The sequence below is a fragment of the Oryzias latipes genome, chromosome 15, assembly GCF_053564925.1.
Source record: "Oryzias latipes strain Hd-rR chromosome 15, Olatipes_Hd-rR_3.1".
NCBI lineage: Eukaryota > Metazoa > Chordata > Actinopteri > Beloniformes > Adrianichthyidae > Oryzias > Oryzias latipes.
In genome coordinates, this window is record NC_136251.1 from 20,138,794 (window position 1) to 20,162,582 (window position 23,789).

The 23,789-nt window shown below is 37.3% G+C and overlaps 1 protein-coding gene across 2 annotated transcripts in view; it reads left to right on the forward strand.

Moving 5' to 3' along the window:
- The window catches only part of ryr2b (ryanodine receptor 2b (cardiac)), a 68,858-nt gene that overhangs the window by 43,459 nt on the left and 1,610 nt on the right, over positions 1–23,789 (forward strand). For both annotated transcript variants that reach the window (XM_023963050.2, XM_078932476.1), the window contains exons 75-103: positions 354–466; positions 790–886; positions 1,777–1,907; positions 4,065–4,113; positions 4,695–4,745; positions 5,510–5,609; positions 5,816–5,895; positions 6,379–6,455; positions 6,546–6,619; positions 6,907–6,987; positions 7,135–7,223; positions 8,601–8,729; positions 9,100–9,204; positions 9,397–9,478; positions 12,601–13,889; positions 14,049–14,116; positions 14,221–14,353; positions 14,492–14,578; positions 14,960–15,172; positions 15,324–15,454; positions 15,630–15,672; positions 16,287–16,423; positions 17,177–17,237; positions 17,524–17,670; positions 17,799–17,933; positions 19,613–19,769; positions 19,944–20,008; positions 22,182–22,282; positions 23,368–23,419. In XM_023963050.2, the coding sequence (XP_023818818.1) occupies positions 354–466; positions 790–886; positions 1,777–1,907; positions 4,065–4,113; positions 4,695–4,745; positions 5,510–5,609; positions 5,816–5,895; positions 6,379–6,455; positions 6,546–6,619; positions 6,907–6,987; positions 7,135–7,223; positions 8,601–8,729; positions 9,100–9,204; positions 9,397–9,478; positions 12,601–13,889; positions 14,049–14,116; positions 14,221–14,353; positions 14,492–14,578; positions 14,960–15,172; positions 15,324–15,454; positions 15,630–15,672; positions 16,287–16,423; positions 17,177–17,237; positions 17,524–17,670; positions 17,799–17,933; positions 19,613–19,769; positions 19,944–20,008; positions 22,182–22,282; positions 23,368–23,419 (4,077 nt within the window). The remainder of the gene's footprint in view (positions 1–353; positions 467–789; positions 887–1,776; positions 1,908–4,064; positions 4,114–4,694; positions 4,746–5,509; positions 5,610–5,815; positions 5,896–6,378; positions 6,456–6,545; positions 6,620–6,906; positions 6,988–7,134; positions 7,224–8,600; positions 8,730–9,099; positions 9,205–9,396; positions 9,479–12,600; positions 13,890–14,048; positions 14,117–14,220; positions 14,354–14,491; positions 14,579–14,959; positions 15,173–15,323; positions 15,455–15,629; positions 15,673–16,286; positions 16,424–17,176; positions 17,238–17,523; positions 17,671–17,798; positions 17,934–19,612; positions 19,770–19,943; positions 20,009–22,181; positions 22,283–23,367; positions 23,420–23,789) is intronic.

Here is a 23,789-nt window from a genome sequence, read left to right on the forward strand (position 1 = left end):
AGTCAAACATTTACAAGAATAGAGTTGTTAATTATGAGAAAAAAGTTAACATTTTAAGAGAATAAACTCAAAGAATCCTGAATCAAAAGTCAGTGTTACAAGAATGTTACAAGAATAAAGTTATAATTCCATAAATTATGAATTTAGATTAAAGTCATAAATTTATTAGACCAAGACTGTTTGCTAAGAAAAATAAAATGGAAATGACAACAACAAAAATAACCAATTTCGTGTTTATAATGTTAATGGAGGTTTATGCAACCCCCAGGTTTGGTCGGGATTAACCAACTTTATGTCATTGGTTTGATTGACTGGAGTTTCAAGAGTGTTTATAAAGTCTTTTTGGGTGTTAGGTGGAACACCCGGAAAGGCGTAAAAAACTTACGAGGCAAAAGGTTCTATCCAGACAAAGGAAACGTGCAGTGGTAGCCAGTTTAAGGATGACTCCCCTGTACAATCAACCCAGGTAAATATGATAGAACATTTTCAGACAAAAATGTATTTTCATACATGTATAGTACATCAATTCACTTGATCTGAAAGAGTTGAAAAATACTAATAAAAATGTAAATGTTTAAGGATTTTTAGACCTAACTTTTTAAGATTACATACACTACAACATAATATGGCTTAAAATTTACTATCAGATTTTCTATAAACAAATCTAATGATGGGCTTTCATAGAAATCATTAAATCTATTCTGCCATCAAATGATGGATTTTGTTGTCATCAATTTTCCTTGTCATTGAATTTCTTTTAAGGGTGTTTGGTTTTTTTTTTTCCTTTAGGCACCGTGCTGTCAATCTATTTCTTTTTGGATACACCAAATTATGGATATCAACTGGAGACCACAAGTATGAGGAGATGCTGATAGAGGTTTTGGCTGTGAGTGGACATTGGAGATTTATTGTATGAACTTAAATACATGTATTTTTATATGAAACAGAATTTTGAGACAGTAATTCATTCTTTCTTGGCGGGATCACTAGAACTCTTAATTTTGGAGTCAGTCTCTCTCACGTCTCAAGCTGGTCCAGAACGCCGCTTCTCGTGTTCTGGTCATAGCACAATAGATAGGGCATATCACCCCAATCCTACCTTCCCTTCACTGGCTTCCTGTGCAATTCAGAGTTCACTTTAAGATTCTTTTATTTGCCTTTAAATCTTTAAATGGTCTCTGTCCGCCAGACCTCTCTGAGCTTTTCACTCCCTACACCCCAGCAGTGTGCCTCAGGTCAGCTGATCAGCTTCTCCTGGAGGTACCAGGGTCCAAGAGGAAGCTCAGAGGGGAACACTGTGGAATGCATTACCACATTTTATTGTCCATTAAAATAAAAAATGAAAACTCTTTTAAAGAAATACTGCTAAATATGGTTAAAACATTCCTTAAAAATAATGCTTGTCTGAAGGTTTAATTGCATTTTTTCTTCCCTTTTTTAAAAATTTGAATTTAAATTCCAGTAAAAAATAACCATGTGAACATTATTATCACTAGTTATTGTAGGACAACATGTGTGACGATTTCTGACTAATCAGGTTTTAAAATTAAAGATGGATAACAATTTTATTGAACAGAAATTATTTATACAAATTCATTTATACAGGTTTTCTTATCATTAAATAAATATAATCTTGCAGTAAAAAGTTAGTGCTGGTTTATGATCAACCAAACTAGCATTTTTGAACATTAACTGGTTGTGGCAGACTGCTGCGAGGCGTGTGTCTAATAATATTTAACGCCACACATTAACTGTTTTTCTTGCTCTGGACTGCAGAAGGGAGGAGCCACGAAACGGTGCGAAGGTGACAGAGGGAAAATAAAGGATAGGGAGGAAGGTGCGAGGCCAATCGATTCCCTCCTCCAACTCATTACACTCTTCAGTCGAAGTGCCCTGATGGACAGCAGGTGTGTGGGTTCAATAGAAAACACAACATGCAGTAAAACCCTCAGGTTTCCTTTTTATAATTCATAACATTTCACAAAGTTTTCACAAAAATACCTAGAAGTCAAAACTTTTAAAAAATACATATTTTATTGCCTCATAGATTTCTATTTGATCAGATTTTTAGGTCTCACTGGCAGTAGTGTTTTGTGAGCAATATTGTTTCAGCCAAAGAAATTCTGCTTATATTGAAAGGAAAATCTCAACACTGCATTATTAAAACCTTAATTGAGGCTAAAACACCTTTAATCAATTTCTGCATTTATAAAAATATATATCTGATTCATCAATTTCTTTGTTTGTTTCTTCATGCATAGTTTAAGCTATCTTTCATTCATTACATACCACAATTTATTTATTGTTCTTACTTTTTTGTAGCTTGAGAGTAGAAAAAATAAACTCTTTAGTCTAGTTTATTTTTTATTGACCAGACATTTCCAGAATATCTCATACAATGACCGAAAATATAAACGCAACACTTTTGTTATATCTCCCATTTTTTATGGTATGAACTCAAAGATGTGAAACTTTTTCCACATACACAAAATAACCAGTTCTCTGAAATATTGTTCACAAATCTGTCTAAATCTGTGATAGTAAGCACTTCTCCTTTGCCAAGACAATCCACCCCACCTCACAGATGTGTCATATCAAGATGCTGCTTAGACAGCATGAATATTGCACAGGTGTGCCTTAGACTGGCCACAAGAAAAGGCCACTGTGAAATCTTCAGTTTTGTTTTATTGAGGGGGTCAGGGGACTCAGACAACCAGTCAGTATCTGGTGTGACCACCATTTGCCTCATGAAGTGCGACACATCTGCTTTGCATAGAGTTGATCAGGTTGTCTATTGTGGCCTGTGGAATGTTGGTCCACTCTTCTTCAATGGCTGTGCGAAGTTGCTGGATATTGGCAGGAACTGGAACACGCTGTCGTATACACCGATCCAGAGCATCCCAAACATGCCCAATGGGTGACATGTCCGGTGAGTATGCTGGCCATGCAAGAACTGGGATGTTTTCAGCTTCCAAGAATTGTGTACAGATCCTTGCAACATGGGGCCGTGCATTATCATGCTGCAACACGAGGTGATGTTGTTGGATGTACGGCACAACAATGGGTCCCAGGATCTCGTCACGGTATCTCTGAGCATTCAAAATGCCATCAATGGAATGCACCTGTGTTCTTCGCCGGTAACATATGCCTGCCCATACCATAAACCCACCACCACCATGGGCTACTCGATCCACAACATTGACATCAGAAAACCCACACGACGCCACACACGCTGTCTGCCATCTGCCCTGAACAGTGTGAACCGGGATTCATCCTTGAAGAGAACACCTCTCCAACGTGCCAGACGCCGTCGCATGTGAGCATTTGCCCACTCAAGTCGGTTACGCCGACGAACTGGAGTGAGGTCGAGACCTTGATGAGGATGACGAGCATGCAGATGAGCTTCCATGAGACGGTTTCTGACAGTTTGTGCAGAAATTCTGTGGTTATGCAAACCGATTGTTTCAGCAGCTGTCCAAGTGGCTGGTCTCAGACGATCTTGGAGTTGGACATGCTGGATGTGGAGGTCTTGGGCTGGTGTGGTTACACGTGGTCTGCGGTTGTGAGGCCGGTTGGATGTGCTGCCAAATTCTCGGAAACGCCTTTGGAGACGGCTTATGGTGGAGAAATGGACATTCAATTCCCTAGCAACCGCTCTGGTGCACATTCCTGCTATCAGCATGCCAATTGCACGCTCCCTCAAAACTTGCGACATCTATGGCATTGTGCTGTGTGATACAACTGAAGATTTCCGAGTGGCCTTTTCTTGTGGCCAGTCTAAGGCACACCTATGCAATATTCATGCTGTCTAAGCAGCATCTTGATATGGCACACCTGCGAGGTGGGATGGATTGTCTTGGCAAAGGAGAAGTGCTCACTATCACAGATTTAGACAGATTTTTGAACAATATTTCAGAGAACTGGTTATTTTGTGTATGTGGAAAATGTTTCACATCTACGAGTTCAGACCATAAAAAATGGGAGCAATAAAAAAAGTGTTGCGTTTATAGTTTTGGTCAGTGTATGTCCGTATACATCGTGCATTCATGTTTTTTTCCTTATAGGCATGGGACTGACAGTCTCTTTAAGGCCTACACTGATATCATGGCAAAGGTAATCTTGGTGTTTTTCTAAAAATTCATCATCACTGACAGAACAAAAAAGAATTTGGAGTTAGTGTAAAGCCTTTTATCCAGCTTTGTTATCTAAAACAAACTGATTGCTAATTTTGTAATCTTTATTTTTCTGTCAAGAATGAAAAACTATGATTACATTTGAATTTTTAATGTTTTTTTTCCTAGCTGAAGAAGTAGACATGATCAGGTCATTATAAAGGACAAATAACCAAAGAAAGCTTATCTAGGCAATAGTTGACAGCTAGTTACCAACCTGCAGTACCAGTAATAAATTACAATGAAGGAACATAATCCTTGTCCTATTCTTTTTTTGTATTAAGTCATTCTTAAGGAATCTTCTACAGACAGACTCAGATACACTGAAATATTGAATCGTGCCTGAATGTGCTTTTAAAATGGCTTTAATGTCCTAGTTCATTCCATTTATAATGTAAAAAAGATAGAAAGGTAAAAACAGTTGCTGTACATTGTTAAATATTTTATTTCCTTATGTTGGCTCACTTTGTTTTCTCTTTCTTTTTGCATCATCACTCTGCTCCGTGTATCTGGGTATCCTAGAGCTGCAGAGACGTTGACAATGAGGAAGAGCGGCACGTAGAATGCTTTGAAGTAGGTAAACTTAGAATGCTTCAGCTATATATTATTTAAGTCTTTATATTCGACATGTATTTTACAAAGTAAACGATGTTTTGTGGGGTTTTATGTGTTGACACAACACTACCTGTCTCCTTAGTGTCCCTTACAGGCCATGTCACACAGCCACTATGTACATTTTGTTCATACATTTATACATATTGCACAAAAGTTGGTCTTACGTGAATATACGTGGAAAGAGGAAGAAAAGTTGTGGTCTTTACATGAAATTTTCACAGATGTATCACAGCTTTTAGTTAGATGCCTTCAGGTCCATGGATAGTGAATGAAGTGGGAAACATCTAAAATTCACTCTGATCATAATACCATGAAGGTGTTGATTTACTTTCAAAAAGCCTGAAGTATTGGTTGCAGTGTGGTTAACGCTCTTGCCTCACAGCAAGAAGGCCCCTGGTTCAAATCCCGGCTGGGGGACCTGAAACAGAACACCAATGGGGGACCTTTCTGTGTGGAGTTTGCATGTTCTCCCTGTGCATGTGTGGTTTTTGTCCGGGGACTCCGGATTCCTCCCACTGTCCAAAAAACATGCTTCATAGGTTAATTGGTAACTCTAAATTGGCCCTAGGTGTGAATGTGAAAGTACGTGGGTGTGTGATTGTGGCCCTGCAACAGATTGGCGACCTGTCCAGGATGTCCCCTGCCTTTGCCCGCAAGTGGCTGGAATTAGAAGATTAATGAATGAATGAACAAATATCTGAAAGATGTGTTGTTTGTCTCAGGAGAAGGAGATGAAGAAACAGAAGCTGCTTTATCAGCAGGCCAGGTTGCATTGTCGTGGAGCTTCTGAAATGGTGCTCCAATCCATTAGTGCAAGCAACGGTGAGAAATACCGGCTGACTAACTAAAGTCAGTCATTTTAAGTAAGAAGTTTTAAGCTTCTTTTTCCATATGTTAATATCCTAGATGCCCCATTTGAAAAGCTGAAACAGTTTTTGCTTAATGATGATGAGTACTAACATCGCTCTTTCCATCATATATGAATCACTCAATGTTGTTAATATTCTCTGATTTTGATCAAATTATAGGATCCATGGGCTCTATGATTGCCTCTACTCTGAAACTGGGCATTGCTCTTCTCAACGGGGGAAATGCTGCTGTTCAACAGGTAAAGTAAAAGTCCTGAACAGAAGCACATGTTGCATGAAAAGATATCAGATTGTTTTGTTGTAACATAGGATTTTTTTGATTCATCAATGGTGCTTTCTTAAAATTTCAGAGTAAATCAGAATTGCTAGGAGACCATCTCTTTGTCATCTGACAATCTTGATTTTAATTTACAACTTCTGACTCGGAGCAGCTCTTGAACTTTGCCTTTATTTTACTCTTTATTTTATTTATCCTTTTTGTTAAAACTGCAGGTCTTTTAAGTTTGAACATTTACTCCAAGACATCATTCAAATTATAGTGTTGCTCTTGTTTTCATTAAAGTAGTTTCACGCAGTAAGTCTGAACAAGCCTGCAATATCTTTTATTATTAAAATAAAAAACAAAAAACAAAGCAGTTTTAGCAAAATAAAAAATATTCATAGTTTTTAATGAGATGCTCCATCATTTATCAGAACTTGTCTCTGATGATTGTGCATGACAGAAAATGCTGAAATATCTGAGGGAGAAGCAGGATGTTTGCTTCTTCCAAAGCATGTCTGGACTGATGAGATCTTGTAGGTGAGTGAAAAAATAAACTTTTTTTTTTCCAAATGAAAACGGTTGAACTTATTCCCTTTTTGTGTTTTTGCATGTCTTTTTGGCATCCAGTGTTTTGGATCCGAATGCCTTTGAGAGGCAGAAAAAAGCAGAAGGATTAGGCTTGACCATGGCTGAGAGCTCAGGTAGGGTTTTCAAGCAGAAAGAAAAATAACAATGTATTACACTTGATCCATGTCACAGCAGATGAACCAACAGCAAAAATATGTGCACTCTCAGTTTCAATTCTGCCTTTTTGCCTTCCTCAATATCATCAGCAGATGATTTTCTCCAACGTTTGGTGCCAAAATCATCTTAATCAGTCATCATTATTTCCCAGGCTTATCATTTCTTCAATTTTGTGTCATATTACCATAATTTATTCATTTTGTAATTTGAATTTTTTGCTTTTTCCTTATCTCTTTTTTTCTAGGAGGCAAAGTGATGCCTGACAAAGACTTAACTTGTGACTTATTCCGTTTCCTACAGCTACTCTGTGAAGGCCATAACGCAGGTTGTTTTCATCTTGGCATCTCCATTGATATCATGCATGCTAATGTTTGCTAAATACTATAAAAATGGTTTTTGACTATATTTGTTATCTAGAACATACTCATTGCCTTTAATGTTAAATTTTGATTATTGATTGATAATATTTTAGACTTTCAGGATTATTTAAGAACGCAGACTGGAAACAACACTACTGTCAACATCATTATATCCACTGTGGACTATTTGCTAAGGGTCCAGGTAACCTATTTTTTTAATGTCACTGGAACATATCAGAAAAATAAAATAACTATTAATATTTCTTTAATACTAACTGCCATGTTTTCTTATGATGAAAGACATATGTTTAAAAAATGAATCAGGACCAGACGATAAAAATACAGTTTGAAAAATAGTGTAATTGTAATGTTCAGCTCCCTGGTCCGAACCAAAAATGGATGAACTACTGCAGCCCTGCAGAATTTACATCCTAGAGATCAAATCAAATCAAATCAAATCAACCTTTATTTATATAGCACTTTTTCAACAACATATGTCACTCAAAGTGCTGTGCATAAAATACAATAAAATTTAAAAACAAGATGACAAGACAAACCGTGCGACAACCCCCCCCCCCAAAAAAAAACAACCACACACACACACACACCCACAGACACACACACATCAATAAATAAATGAATAAATAAATTAAAAAAGTGCTAAAATGATAGAATGTAGAGACCAGGCTTTGTCCTGAAGTGGGGAAACGATATTTTGGGGATATGTCCACACCAGCGACCCCCCAACCCAAGTTCATGGAGAACACTACCACAGAACCCCCCAGATCCGATCAAAAGAGTCAGACCCAGGAGATCCCACTGCAGCGTCCCCGCTCACTGAGAAGGGTCAGTCACTGATGTGGAGGATCCCTCAGAGGAAAACACTGGAGTGTAATTAAATGTAAAAGGAATAAAATTAAAATATATATAAAACATGGACAAAAAACAAATAATTACATGAACCTTAATAGGCATATGAAATAGTAAGAGCGACTTAAAAATTAATAGGATAAATAAATAAATAAATGTATTTACATACACATATAAAACTAGTTAAAAGAAAAATAAATAAATAATTAAAATATTAAAATAAATAAATAAAATAAAATAAAAATTTAAAATCCTAAAATTCAACTAAAAGCTAAATTAAAAAGGTGGGTCTTAAGCCTTCCTTTAAAAACATGAACAGTCTCTGCGGCCCTTAGGCTCTCTGGGAGGCTGTTCCACAGGCGAGGTCCGTAAAAACTGAATGAGGCCTCGCCGTATGTTTTTGTTCTTACTTTTGGAATAACCAAAAGGCCAGCACCAGAGGACCTCAGGGTCCGCGAGGGCTCATACTTTAAAATCATATCAGATAAAAATGAAGGCCCGAGACCATAAAAACATTTGTAAACCAATAAAAGAACTTTAAAATCATGCCTCTGTTAGGCTAAAAACAGCATAATATTAACTTATTGGTGCTATTAAAAGTCTATGTCATAAAAAATGAATAAATATACATTCAAGTTGTATTAAAAGACTTATTTAGTTAATTTATTCTTGCTTGTGACCCAGAAACATTGTTCATTCTTCATTATAGGAGTCAATCAGTGACTTCTACTGGTACTATTCAGGGAAGGATGTTGTTGATGCTGAAGGTCAACTCAACTTCTCCAAGGCCATTGAAGTGGCAAAGCAGGTCTTCAACACACTTACCGAGTACATACAGGTCAGTCGGTCTCCATTATTGTTTGTTTTACCGTGATTAAGTGGTTTCCCTCTGTAATTACTTAGCTTTCAACAGGAACCTATTAGCAAGCAGAGGTAGAGAATAATAACACATGATGACTATACCAATTATAGTAATGCAAGCTGCAGTAAACATAACTTTGAGTTCACTCTAAATTCCAGACTGACTAAATGATGGGTAAATTAAGTGTGGAGTATAAGATGTTACTCACATGTCCAAAATAAGACCTTTTATCCTCGTATTGCTTGCTGGCTAGTTGCAGATAAAATTTGGGAGGATGTTTTGAAATATTTTGTAGGTTAATACTGCAGCTACAGTTTTAGTGCACATTCACCACGTTTTCATTCAGGGTCCATGCACCGGAAATCAACAGAGTCTAGCTCACAGCCGTCTTTGGGATGCTGTAGTGGGGTTTCTTCATATCTTTGCTCACCTGCAGATGAAGCTTTCTCAGGTATAGTAGTTTAATGTTTTGTTCTGAAAACAAATCTATTGTTTGAATTATTACGCTGCAGTGGATAAATGTGCTTTAAGGTTTTTACCTGAGTAGTTACGGTCCTAAAATATGATTCATAACTAATCTCATGTGCGTAGTGAGGTCTGCAATTTTAACAAATGTTTTCTGGGAACGTATTGTCTTCAATAGGACTCAAGTCAAAATGAACTTCTGAAAGAGCTCATGGATTTACAGAAAGACATGGTTGTGTTTCTGCTTTCTATGTTGGAAGGTAAGTGCTGCTGTCTTTTCGATTTATAAGTAATTGGTTGTATAAAAATAGTAAACAAATTTGGAAAAAACACCAAAAACTTTGGATTGTAGACTATATTTAAAAACTTTAGGAATATTTATACATATCTATATATTTACCATCTCAAAGCAAGACATGCTTGGTATGTGTTTATGATGTCCTAAACTGTTCATAATTAGATAAATAAATATGACCTTGTGCAAATACACAATCAACCAATATATCTCTCATAAATATTTAAATTAGGCATTATATTATTCAATATATAAAATTTTGCTTTAAAAATTTGTTCATTAGTTAAAACAGCATTTTAAAATATTAATTTTTAATTATGTTGAATATCATCATAATTCTATGTCTTTTTTCACAACCTCGGATTTCAAAATCAATGTTTTCCAAAGTAGCTTTTTTTTAATTTCACATTGCTGTTTTTCAGAATGACTTATTTTTTTCAAAATGACCTTTTTCAGTGGAATGAGTATGTCTGTCAATCAAACCAGACAAGGCGGAGACACTTTTGTTATTGGCCATTTTTTTTACTCAGACATAAGCAACAGCACCCTAACTACATAGATCCAAGATGCTTCAGCGAACGTGACGGCGCAAAGCACACCCCTCAACACTAGGGGGGTTGCACCTCAACACATCCACAGTGTTGCCAGAAATTGGGCAGTTTTGGTTCTAAATTTGCGGATAAAAATGGCTTTGGGCGAGTGCGCATAATTCGGGTGATTTTGTGGTCGGTTCGGCGGTTTTCATTTGCTCGTGAAAATATAGTAGTCGTCTAAGTTAGGCGGGGTGGCTGTTGGAGTTCCACTAAGCTTCTATGAACTGGAGTTCCATGAACGCACCATGCCGCGTGTGGGAGGAGCTACCAGCTAATGTTTTTAGCCTGATAGCCACATGAAGTGGTGCCCGTGTTTATCTCACTTACAATGCATGGATGCACAATGCACACGAAGAGTCTTAAGAGATCAGGTGTATTTATTTAGAATAGTTCTACATGATAATAATGTTTCTATGTTTGAGTTCATAAGATCATCCCAGAGAGTCTCTGCTTCAGGTCCTGCAGTGAAACTACGTTTTGATGATGGCCGTCTCAGCGATTTTTTTTTTCCCACCTCTGTCAGAGCACACAGCGCAAGTGTGTGTGTGATCGCAAGTTAAGGGTGTGTTGCTCTGTTCCCCAGAAAAGTAATAATAAAAAAAGGTTTCCTCCGAAAGAACAGAGTCTGGTTCTTTTATTAACCCGCTGTGGAGGCTCAGAGGGTCCGAATGGGGAAGTGAACCAAACCCCGGCTCTCCGCTGCATTTTCCAACCACGGTCAAAACGTCATCGCAGGAAAGGTTCAACATTTTCCCCGAGAGGGAAACATAAAATCAAAGGACCTGATTTATAATCATTGTCTCAATGAAAATAGAAAAATATCATAAGGTTCAGCCGGCAAAGTGTAAGGCACGATGCGACGTCAGACTAGATCTGTGAGCGGACACAGCAGAGCTGTGTTAACTGCAGAGCAAAGAAGACCTCTGAGCAAATAGCGTGAGAACGAGAGTCAGGAGTGTTTCAACGGGGGACTTCAAGATGTGGATGACCGGAGTTCCTGTGTGGTTTGGTCCACACAAACCCTCAAACTACAAAAATGGAGTGGTCGATGTTTGCATCTTCTGCAGGAGAAGTAACCAAAGATGTCTCTATTTGATCCTCTAATGTCAGCAAAGCCGTGCAGATGTCGCAGAAATATGTCGTCTCTCTGACTGGTGCACCGCAGAGCGGGTATCTAAGAATATGAGTCGATTTCCAGGGATCAGCCAATGAGTGTTTAGATTCCGCCCACTTTCGCTGATTGACAGACAGACTCATTCTGCTGAAAAAGCTCTTCATGAAAAAAGAAGTCATTCTGAAAACAGCTACATGAAATAAAAACAAAGCTACTTTGGAAAATATTGATTTTGAAATCCGAGGTTCTAAAAAAAGACATAGCATTATAGTAATATACAACATTATTAAAATTAATATTTTAAAATGCTGTTTTAAAATAATGTACAGGTTTTTAAAGCAAAAGTAAATATATTGAATAACAGAATGGCCAATTTAAAATCAGTGTGCAGGTTTTTCACAATTTCATGATCTTTTTATATATTTATGAGAGATTAATTGGTTGATTGTGTATTTGCATGAGGTCATATTTATTTATTTAATTATGAATAGTAAAGGACTCCATAGAAGTTCAGTATTTCAATATATTTCAAATTGATCTTTACTGAACTTCATTTTGAAGTATGATTATTTTTTTATATATTGCATGAAATTACGTTAGAACCAAATACTGGCATTCTAGGGTGAAACACTTAAAAGACAAGGTAATTTAGATCAATAATTATTTTCTAGAATTGATTTTTTTGATTTTATCACCAGCAGAATTTTTATTACACTTTTTGTTTTATATTTTTTATTCATAATTTATCATTGTACTCTCCAATGCAATCTTGTAATTTTTAACTATTGTGTCATTCCTGATGTCATGTTTTATGTCTTGTTTTTTTAAATGCTTATTAAGGCAACCTTAAGTGCCTATAAAAGTGATATATAAATTAAACGTATTATTATTAATATTAATGATAATAATTATAAAATGTTGTTTGTTTATTTTTTAAGAAATATAAAAAAAATTAAAATCCAAATTCTGTTTAGTTACACAACCAACAAAAAATCTATTTTGCTGAAGAAATTAATAATGGATTCATTCTGCTAAGTAAACAAACTAATAACTTAAAAAAGAGGAAAAAACATGTCAATTTGTCCTTAACACATGTGGAGTGTTTAGCCATGCATAAACTTCTCTGGTTTATTTTATTATATTAACTGTTTTATTATGTTTAGTTAGTATATTTATATGAAAATTTAGTTATTTTAGTGATTTTATTAATGGGCCTTTCTCTGTTGGTGTAAATACATAAATAAAGAAACTTGAGGAACATTTCCTTTCAACCATCATCAGTATTGCAGTTTAAATGACCTTATATATGATCTCATATATTATATTCTTTATTCTAAGTTACAGTTTTTAACTGTAAAGCTTTTTTTTTTCTTTCTGCAGGGAATGTCATCAATGGAACTATTGGAAAGCAGATGGTAGACATGTTGGTGGAGTCGTCTGGAAATGTAGAAATGATTCTAAACTTTTTTAACATGTTTCTTAAACTTAAAGACCTTACATCTTCTGAGCTTTTTCGAGAATATGACCCTGACTGCAAAGGCAACATTTCTAAAAAAGATTTCCACAAAGTCATGGAGTACTGCAACCATTTTTCCCAAGCCGAGATTCATTTCTTGCTCTCCTGCATGGAGACTAACGAGAGTGAAATTGTGGATTATGCCGACTTTGTTGATCGATTCCATGAGCCTGCAAAAGACATTGGCTTCAGCATCACAGTGCTTCTCACTAATTTGTCTGAACACATGCCCAAAGATCCTAGACTGAAGACTTTTTTGGAAATGGCAGAGTGTGTCTTGACTTACTTCCAGCCCTGTCTTGGACGCATTGAGATCCTTGGCAGCGGGAAGCGCTTTGAACGCATCTACTTCGAGATCAGCGATTATAGTCGCACACAATGGGAGAAACCCCAGGTTAAAGAGTCTAAAAGGCAGTTCATTTTTGATGTGGTAAATGAAGGAGGAGAGATGGAGAAAATGGAGATGTTTGTCAATTTCTGTGAGGACACCATCTTTGAAATGCAGCTTGCAGCCCAAATTTCTGGCTCTAACGCCGGAGAGAAATGTTCTGGAAAAGAAGGGGAGGACACAAAACATGGAGATGATGAAGCCTTGGACAGCAAAAGAATGTCTCTTGTGGATCAATGGTGGCTGTTCCTGTCATCTGTGCTTTCAGTCAAAAAGACGTTGATGAAAATGTCACTGAAGGATATCTTTATTTCAGCTTTTCTGCTCTTTCGATTGATTTGCTTGACCCAGATCCAATGCATTAACTTTGTCATCCGCAGCATTTTGTACGTACTGTATGTTGCTTTTGTTAGTGGCGGGCTCATAGAGAAAGCAAAAAAGATGAGGATGTCAGATTTGCTTGGCGGTATCCTTGAGCCAACTCTTGATGAGGTCATGGAGGGGCCAAGTGGTGTGAATCGACTTAGGAAGTACTCTGCCAGTTTCTTGTGCCCGACAGAATTGAGTGAGATTGGGCAGATGGCAGCTTTGACCTCTCCAAGAGAGGTGGATGCACTCTCCGACATATTTGGCCTGAAACTTAAAAAAGAGGGAGGCCAATACCGACTAGTATCAAAAGACCTCTCTGCGAGTCTGACTGACCTGTTCCAAACAGCCTCCAGAACAACTGTCACCACTGAAATCTTTGAGCAGCATCACAGTGTGGTATGCATTCTCTGTTTATTTGTTGGACAGTTTGTTCACTGTGCTTACATGGAGAGTTTTTGTTTGTGTTTTTCTGTTTACCATAATTGGTGCTGTTTGCTTTTACAGCTCTAAAATCGGATTTGTTTGCTTTATCTGACTTTTCTTTCCTTTTTGCAGTTCAGAGAACAAGTGGACACAGACGAAACAGCTAAAGATGGGAACATGATCCAATTAAAACATACTGAGTGAGTTTTTTCTCATAAAAATGCATAAAATAAGAAGATAAAAAAGAGTTTATAATTTAACTAGAGATATTGCACAAAAACAGTTTTTTTTTCCATGTTTGCAGAAATGAGAAATCTGAAAACATGAAACCAGAGACAAACTTGACAAACAAGGGATGTTCTAATAAGTCAAAGGACTCACACGGCCAACATTTTGCTCTGTGGGAGACGATCAGCTCACAAAACAAGAGCCTGCTGGTAATGTACAAGTAGACTCGCATTCTCAAGCACCCTTAAATACTCAACAACTCCGATGAGGATGCCCAATTAAATCCAGTTTGGTTTCCTTGTAAAAACACCAGCAGAACCTGAACATTTGCCTTTTTTTTTTTGCAGAGCTTCTTTGCAAGAAACTTTTACACCATGCGCTTTGTGGCTCTGTTTGTCACCTTTGCAATAAACTTCATTCTTCTATTTTACAAAGTAAGCACAAGGAACTGCCACTTGCTTGGATTTAGAATTTCAGAAAAAAACTGTTCAAAATGTATTTTTTACTGAACAAACTTATAATATTTTCAAAAACTTTTTTTCCAAATTACTTTATGTAAATGATTTACTCAATAGTATTTATTTTGTAATCAGTTAGAAGTAGTAATACACCAGTCCAGGTGGTACGCACAATATTGGAACCTATCATAAATACCAACATCATATCATAACAATTTAAAATTGTCCTAGAGAATTAATATTCACATCTGTAAACAGATATGACACATTTTGTAGTGCTGAGGCTTACTAAATCACTATAGTGATCACTTCCCCATTTTCAAACCCTGATTTCTTCTTTGTCTGGCTTTACCACAGGTGGCATCCATGCCTGCATCCAAAGGGGAGGAGGTTCGGATCACATCTGTTGACAGAGAAGATCTGGACTCTGTTATAGAAGAAGACAGCAGGGGTAGAGATTATTTTGTGCTGGAAGAGAGCAGCGGATGGATGGAGCCTTCTCTTCATCTGCTTGCTTTTGCACACACAGTCATCTCCTTCTGTTGTATCATTGGATACTACTACCTCAAGGTATATTAGCGCATCAATCAGAGAGTGCGTAACATACTTGTCAATGTTGGTAATATTTCTTTTTGCAGATCTTTAAATCATTGTTGGAAGCAAATGTGACCAGTTTGACAGTTGACACTGTTTACAAAGTCATTGTGTTTTTCACTGAAAGGTTCCTCTGCTGATCTTTAAGCGTGAAAAGGAAGTGGCACGCAAGTTAGAGTTTGATGGCCTGTATGTGACAAAGCAACCTTCCGAGGAAGACATTAAAGGCCAGTGGGACAGACTGGTCATTAATACACCGTAAGTTTTTTGGCTCCAAACAGTTAATTTTATACACGTCAGAATGTTCTACAATATCCAGCAACACCCTTTTTCTAGAGTTAACTTAAAATTATGAACGACACTTGCCAAACTCTGTTGTTTTAAATGTTTTATAAAGTATTTATCTGAATTCATGATATACCTTTTTTTTTAGATCATTTCCCAGTAATTACTGGGATAAATTTGTGAAAAGAAAGGTGAGGACTTCCATGGACTGTTGGCTTCATTCTGCACAGAAAATGATATATTCCATTTTAGTAATGCTTCAGCATATTTATAATTGCCTATATTTTTCACAAAGTGACAGTACATTAAGAAACTAACTGCATTTTAATGAATCACTTAATAGCAGGTGTATTTATTCCCCTGTCTGCCATCAACATTATTCAAGCATTTCCAGCACTTTTGGTCTGTTGTGTTTTAGAAGAAAAATTAAAATGATTATTTTTTAACAAAGTCGATTTGGACAATTTTGTAATTATTCTGAAACATTTTTTAAACAAAAGCATGTATGCAATGTGTGCTGATTTAAAACATTAAAACACTTAAGCTACACAAGCCCACGGAAGCAGTAAAAGCAGCAGATGTAATGGCATGGGGCATTTACCAGAAACATTTTTTTTTCTTGATTATTTAAGATCAATTTTCTAAATTAAATGTTAAATTTCCAAAAATATGTAACCTAAAATGTGATGCATTTATATATATATTTTTGTAAATAAGTATCATCTTCTTGTCAATCATGCTGCTTGATAGTTATGAGAACTCAAAAATGCCCAGAAAGCAACTCTTTGATTATGTCCCCTGTCAGGTGATGGATAAGTATGGTGACCTTTGTGGCTCTGAGAAGATCAGCGATCTTTTAGGTCTGGACAAGGCTGCTTTAGACTTCAGCTCTGTTAGAAAAGACATGATGAGAGTCAAAAAAGACACCGCCTGGGCTGCTTTGTGAGTATGAAAGAACTTGTTTTAAATTGTTACTTTAAATTCACTTAATGTGCTTTAAATGAAAAACCGTTCCTAAAAGATTTACTGGTCTGGCAAGTTTGATTTCAGGAAAATTAGACACATAAATTAAAGAATTAGAAATTCTACTAGAATTTTTGCATGTTTGCTTTTCATTGCAATTGATGCTGTTTTGATTTGGCAGTAAATGTAAGAAACATTTGCTACAAACTGCAGTTCAGTTGCCAGCTTTCAGTGCTAGCAGTTGCTACACAATTTGCTGCCTTTGCATTAGCATACAGACAGCCTGGTATTGATATGAAAACAGCACCCAAATAAGGAAATCAATGTTGCCCTTTGTGCTGTGTGTTATTCTGTAGAGGAGAATGGAACTCTTGATTTGACCCATCTAATATAGATTAACACTTTGGGCTTATTTACAGGTTTGTTTGAGCCTTGTTAGCACCACCTTGAATCATCATTTAAGACAAAATGCACAAGACTGCTCCTGTATAAATCATGTTATTATTGTGTATACATGTGTGAAGATGTGTGCTGCCTAATGAGTGTCCAGACAAAGAGGGTTCCAGGACATTATTTTCTTTTTGAGGAGGAACAGGACATTCTGAGAAGATTTCACAAGACAGACACTCCGTTTTTTTCAGGAATCACGCTGGTTCAAGGGTTTTTAGCAGTGGACATTTTGACCTAATTTTCTAGGTTCTAATCCTCCTTTTTAAACGCCTTTTATTTCAGATTCAGGTCTATTGATGTGAAGTACCAAATCTGGAAACTAGGAGTGGTCTTCACTGACAATGTAAGTTTGGTTTGTTCTGTTTTGGGGCTCTTGTGCTACTAAAGGAAAGATAATTGCACCATTTTCTGCAATTTATGTCAACTCATAAAGTGGGATTAGAAAGCACTGTGGGGAAATTACGGTAAAACTAAATCCGCTCCTCCTCGTGTTTTACTGTGAAACTAATTTTGCAACCGATGGTAGTAATATCCTGTGACTTTGTCTCATCTCAAATACTTATCTTTCTGATCTTTACTTGTAACCTAACGATGCTCGTCTTTTTTTGTACTCTCGTGTGTGCTGACAGTGCTTCTTATACTTGACCTGGTACATGCTGGTGTCATCTCTGGGTCATTACAACAACTTCTTTTTTGCTGCTCACCTTTTGGACATTGCAATGGGCTTCAAGACACTTCGTACCATCCTTTCTTCTGTTACACACAACGGCAAACAGGCAAGTCAATCTTTTGCCAGTGTGCAGGAACCCAATAATCTTCTTTAAATGTACAGATTTCTGCTATTTTGTCAAATTATTCCTTTTTCCATCTTTTTGTCTTACTGTAATTTTTGTTTTTCTGTCAGCTGGTCCTGACTGTGGGTCTGTTGGCAGTCGTGGTGTATCTTTACACTGTTGTTGCCTTCAACTTCTTCAGGAAGTTTTACAACAAGAGCGATGACATAGACACTCAAGATATGAAGTGTAATGACATGCTTACTGTAAGTAAAATTTGCATATTGACACACTTTAGCAAATTTCTCCTCCTCCATCTCCTTCTAATGTCTTCCTGCGTATGTTTTTTTTTTCTAAAATTAGCGCTCTCACTCACCTCATTTTTTAGCTTCAGATTGGAAAAGCTTTTTTTTTTAAAGTGATCCTCAATTCTAAAGGGAAAACTGCTTCCTGTTTTTCTCTAATAGCTTCCATGAAATGATGGGCACATGGATAAAAAATATTTCCTGATGGCTTAAGCCTTTTTTTGTTCGTCCATTCACAAAGTTAACAGCCAATATTCTGCAGTATTTCAATGTGAGCACCTCTGTCACTCACAAATGCAGCCAGATAGCCGTGGATAGCATTTGAATAAGCCCGGCCATTTAAGGAAGCAAGGGATATTACATCAAATTCACGGTCACCCCGTCGAGCAAATGAATGGCATGTTTTTCTGTGGTTTAAAATCCCCCCCTCTCACTATTACAACAACGGTCTCTGTCGCCTCTGAAGCAGCAACACGCGTTCAAGCATCCACTTTCATTGTAAAATCTATAATAACCCACATATATGGATCTTTTGGCCTTCCGCGTTCAAAACTCTTGCGTTTATGTGTATCTACGCACATTTTTGAAGACCGTTTTTGGGCTCAACATACAAAACGCATGACCATTGAACGCATTTTTAAAGGTAAACCAAGTCGAACCTTGACTAATCAGTGACTGGAATTCACAAAAGTCCCACCTGTTTTTTGGCCTCTATGTACAAAACACGCAGTCATTGAACACCAGGACAAACTTTGACCAATCAGGGACTCAGACTTAGTAGTGAGGCTTGGATGGCTGCCCTTTTACATCACTGAAGGGCCAACCATTTGAAAAGTGATCATGAAGAAGAAATTAATATTTGGGGTTAGTTACCAGCCGGAATTGTACAACACCAAGTCTTTCATTTATTGGCTGTGAAACAACAATTCTGGCAAGATTCACCAGATTTTCACCACTTTGACTTTTCACACCAAGCCTCTTCCAACTGTAGGTTGCGGACATGTGATAGTAAACAATGGAAAAAGGAAGAGAACATGATTCCCCTTCCTGCTTGTCCAGCCTGAACACCATGGGGTCGACATGCGTTTAAGAATGCACTAAACATGCGATCAAGAACGTGCACATGTCCGATGTGAACGTAGCTTCAGGCATCTTTGCTGCATCCTCTGTGCACTTCAGAATGGCCCATTTCTCAAAAGCTTAATATTTGGTTCAGGCTCTAATCCCAGAGGTAGTCTCAGAGGTGAACCAGAGGTAAAGGGGATGCACTATGAAAGGGGTCAAACACATCTGAGTGATACTGCAAAGACAGGTGATGCTTCCATCAGAGACCATGTTGAAAACTGAAACAAGTCATTGGTGGTGAAGGATGTCTAGGTGAAAAATTGTGGAAGAGAAAGGAAAAACTGTTTCGAGACATAAAAATCATCTAAATTCATTACTTACACCTTGGCTGTTTCTCCAGCTTGAAAACTCATCATACAGTGTCAGTATTAGACAATACAACAGTGTTGGAATAAAAATCTTCTACTCTACCCCCGCTTTTCAAAAAGTTCTCCTAAAGTTTTGAGCAAAAAATAAGCCCACCTGCTCAAATTAAGATCATACCATCTTTAAATATGATTTTTTTACTCTCCTAGTGCTACATGTTCCACATGTATGTGGGAGTCCGTGCAGGGGGTGGGATCGGTGATGAAATTGAGGATCCTGCTGGAGATGAGTTCGAGGTGGAACGAATTATCTTTGACATTACTTTTTTCTTCTTTGTGATTGTCATCCTGCTGGCCATCATCCAGGGTGAGTCACACACCGAATTTCTCACACAGTTTAATGGGAAGAAACCCCAGTGTACATAATGTATGCGGCATGTTTGTATCGAAACACAAGCTGCTTTAATTCTCTGAATCCTCAAGCATAAAAGCCTGCCAAAGCTAGAGTTGTGCATATGAACTTATTCAGTTCCTTTTTCAGGCTTAATAATTGATGCCTTTGGAGAGCTTCGAGACCAACAGGAACAGGTGAAGGAGGATATGGAGGTAAGATCTGACATCAGATTATGTTCTTTTGAAAGCATTGACCTTTAAACTCAGATAAACATACAACTTACAAAATACAAACTTCAATTGACTTACTTTTTATACATAAAAAAGACATTTGTCATAGTAGCTCTTGGATGGTGCATATTAAAATGCTGGAAAGAGTTGCATGTGTTTTTAAAATAGTAGAGCACTCATCATAGGGGCTGTCATCTGGACTTACTATTATGATGGAATCAACCTGGATGAATGAGAGTCTTCATAGACAAAGTGGAGTACTGTTGCATCATTATCTTGTTCTTTCAGATTTTCTGAAAATAAGTCGCAGGAGCAAAAAAATGCATAATAAAGAAGAAACCACAATATATGTCACTCTGGAGTATAAAACGCACTTTTGGGAAAAAAGTGCAAGGCTTCTAAACAAATCCGAGAAGCCCGACATAATGTTCCTTTCGCAACGAAAGTGATGCACAATTTCGCATCTGCTGCCTCTTTTTCGACGCACATCAGATTCAATGCTCAATGAAACCAGAAGTTCATTGAAGTTATGTTCTTAAGTTATGCCTGTCAACAAAAAGCGATAAGAACAACCCTTATAAGTGAAATGTTCTGCCTCTTTTTTAGATAAAATACAGAGGCAAGACTCAGTAACAGCTACAGTTCATAGAAGTAATTAGCCAGCACACCCAAAGGTGCTAGCAAAGACAAATAATCTGCAGCCAGTGTTTGGAAACAGCCTTACAGAATATCTAGTATGTCTTGAAAAGATAGCTGTTAGAGCAAGTCTTGAAACAGGCAACCGGGATATAAAATTCTGCATTCATAGAAGAAATGATGAGAAAAGGGGGGAAAAAGCTGCACAGTGATTCAGTGGACTGAAAAACATATGCAAAGGAATTCAGGCTTAAGGCCTGTTCACACCGGGACGAATTTCGCCGGCGATTTTCGCCGACGTTTAACGCCTCGTGACTAAACAAAGGGCACCAACGAGAGTGTGCACACCGACGCGAAAAAACGCCAGGCGTTAAAGCGTCAAAAAAAAAAAACGCCTCGGGTTCGTTTTTTTTTTCGACGCGTCGCGTCGAAATCTACTCGACCAATGAGAATGGCGCTTTTGCTCACGTGTCTGGAGCTTCTGAAGTTACAGTAAAACACAACTTGGGGGCGCTCAAACACAAAACTGCCTTGCTGAGCACACATACCAGCGAAGAAGATAGACGCCAAGTAGCGTCTACACACAGCCGCGAAGAAATAATGACGGACATTCTAAAATATCCCCGAACCAAGTACCAGTTGGAGCTACTGGTGCTTGAAATATTCATGTTTTCTTTGTTTGATTCTGACAAGCGTGTAAATACTTGCTCTCTTCTTCTGAGTGAAAAGCGACTTTCAGAAGCGTAAAGTTGCGCAGCGCCACCTTGTGTACAGGAGTATTTCTGTTTTACATTAAGCGCCATCTAATGTCAGGGAATGAAATTGCATGTTCACTCCACTCATCGTCAGCGAAAATCGCCTGGGTGTGAACACAAAAAACGTGGCGAAAAACGCTGGCGAATAACGCCTGGCGAATATTCGTCCCGGTGTGTACGGGCCTTTAAGCTAAATGCTTCACAGACTGTAAGAAGCCCAAGAGAACAGAAACAATCAGAGACAGTGATGTGTTAAAAAGAGCAACATGCTATTTTAATGTATTATCTGATTAAGTCTCTTTTCCCTCACAAAAAGAAGTAATCTGTTACACAAGTGATATTCCCATGAGTTGTGTTCATATTTTGTCCATATTTTAAAAATTGCCAGCCTTTTATTCCACTGTACTCGACAATGATAAATGAGATTCAGCTGCTACTTTCATGCTCCCATAATTTACCGGTCTAAGTACAAATGACCTAAAACACGGATTACATTAAAATCAAAACAAACATTTTACCGCTGCTTGTTTCCTGTTCATTTGTTGTCACAGAAATATGGGCAAAGCTATTTAGATTGTTAAATAACCCGAGAAATTGCAACAGCTGAGAAAAAAAAGCCCTGTCATGAAAAGGCATTATAGGAACAAAACGCAAAAATGTTCAAGCAGCAGAACATTATGTTTATATGTCTGTTGGGCTTCTTCCTGTTTTCTTTTGTATCTCTTAAAAAATATATTATTTCTATTAAAACCTGTCTTTTGCAGACAAAGTGTTTCATCTGTGGAATAGGAAGTGAATATTTTGACGCCGTCCCTCATGGATTCGAGACTCACACTCTGCAGGAGCACAACTTGGCCAACTATCTGTGAGTTGACTCACTAAATTTGAATTTGCTTAACTTATTTTGTGGCTACATTTTTTGTTTGTTTGTGGCATTCAAATATTTATTCACATATGAACCAGATTTACGTGACTTAATTTTTAAGATGACACAATTTTACTACCCCTAAAACAAATTAAAATATCACATTTTTCGAATTAACTTTCTTTTTTTCATAGTCTATTTAGCTTTTACGAACATCCACAAGATGTAATGTGTGCATAGATTTAATTAACCTGTACAATCAGACTCTGTGCTCTTTAGATTGACTTTTTGATTGTGTGTTGAGCTCCTTTTTATATTGCTAATCTAAGGAGTTTTTTTTAGTGTTTTTCTATAGAGAACTGGGAAATTAAATATTTTTAGTTTGTGTTTACGGATGTACTATGTACAACAGATTTTGTGTAATGCCTTTTTTTAATTTGCACTCCTCCTCTCGGGTGCATCCCACAGGGTTCCATCCTTGGACCCCTTGATATCAGTTCCTGTAATTTGCAGGTCGACCTAGGTGGCTCGCAAATTAAAATTTTCTGATTATTCACATAACTGAATTTCTAAAATCACTCAAATTCAAATTACAACCTTCAAAGTACAAATTTCACAACATTTCCAAAACCCTAGTGAGGAAATATACAAAAAAAAAGGGGTTTTTAGACTTAAAAACATCCCACGAAAGTCTAAACGTGCATTCTTGGACGTGCGTCAAATGCCCGTGTGAGTGTGGGATCAGACCTGTCTCACATTAACTCTTATCATTTTTTTAGCCCTATGTGTTGTCCTCGTGTAAACTCATGGGTCAGCATGTAGTTTCTCTGGGTTCTTGGAATGAAAAATTGTGGAAAATGTGTTGCTGTTTCAGTCCAGACTGGTCCATCACTTGGGGTTTTTAAATATCCTATCACTTAATTTCATTGGATAACCCATGAGAAGCTGACCCATGATTGTGTTTCCATATTCTCATATTTGTTTAAAGCATTTGTAAGTAGTAGTGCTTTCTTAAATATACAGGTCATCAGTTTTAATAATAGTAATACTGATGGTGATGGTGATTCTGTCATCTGTCTTTGCAGATTTTTTCTAATGTATCTTATTAACAAGGATGAAACGGAACACACAGGGCAGGTATGACCTCATTATTCCCTAATAGCACATGGTCCAATCAAATATGGCTCAGGAAGGCATTAAGAAAACAAGTTTTACTGTCACTGCAACATCACATCCCTGAATAAATTCATTTACAACGCCCCCACCCCTTTGTTTTAGTGACCTATTATTTCTAGCATTTACCACGATAATGACAAAGTGGCAGTGTAACCTTTTCGAGTGGATACAATTTGCATTCCCGTGGCCTCTCCAAAGCCATGTCACCCGAGGCATGCACATGTAATGATAAGCACTGCATTCCCGGCAGCCCTTTATCATTACAGGTTTTCTTAGTATTAAATAAGTAAAACATTAAATCTGTACATTCAGGTGTCAGAGTTCAGGTTTG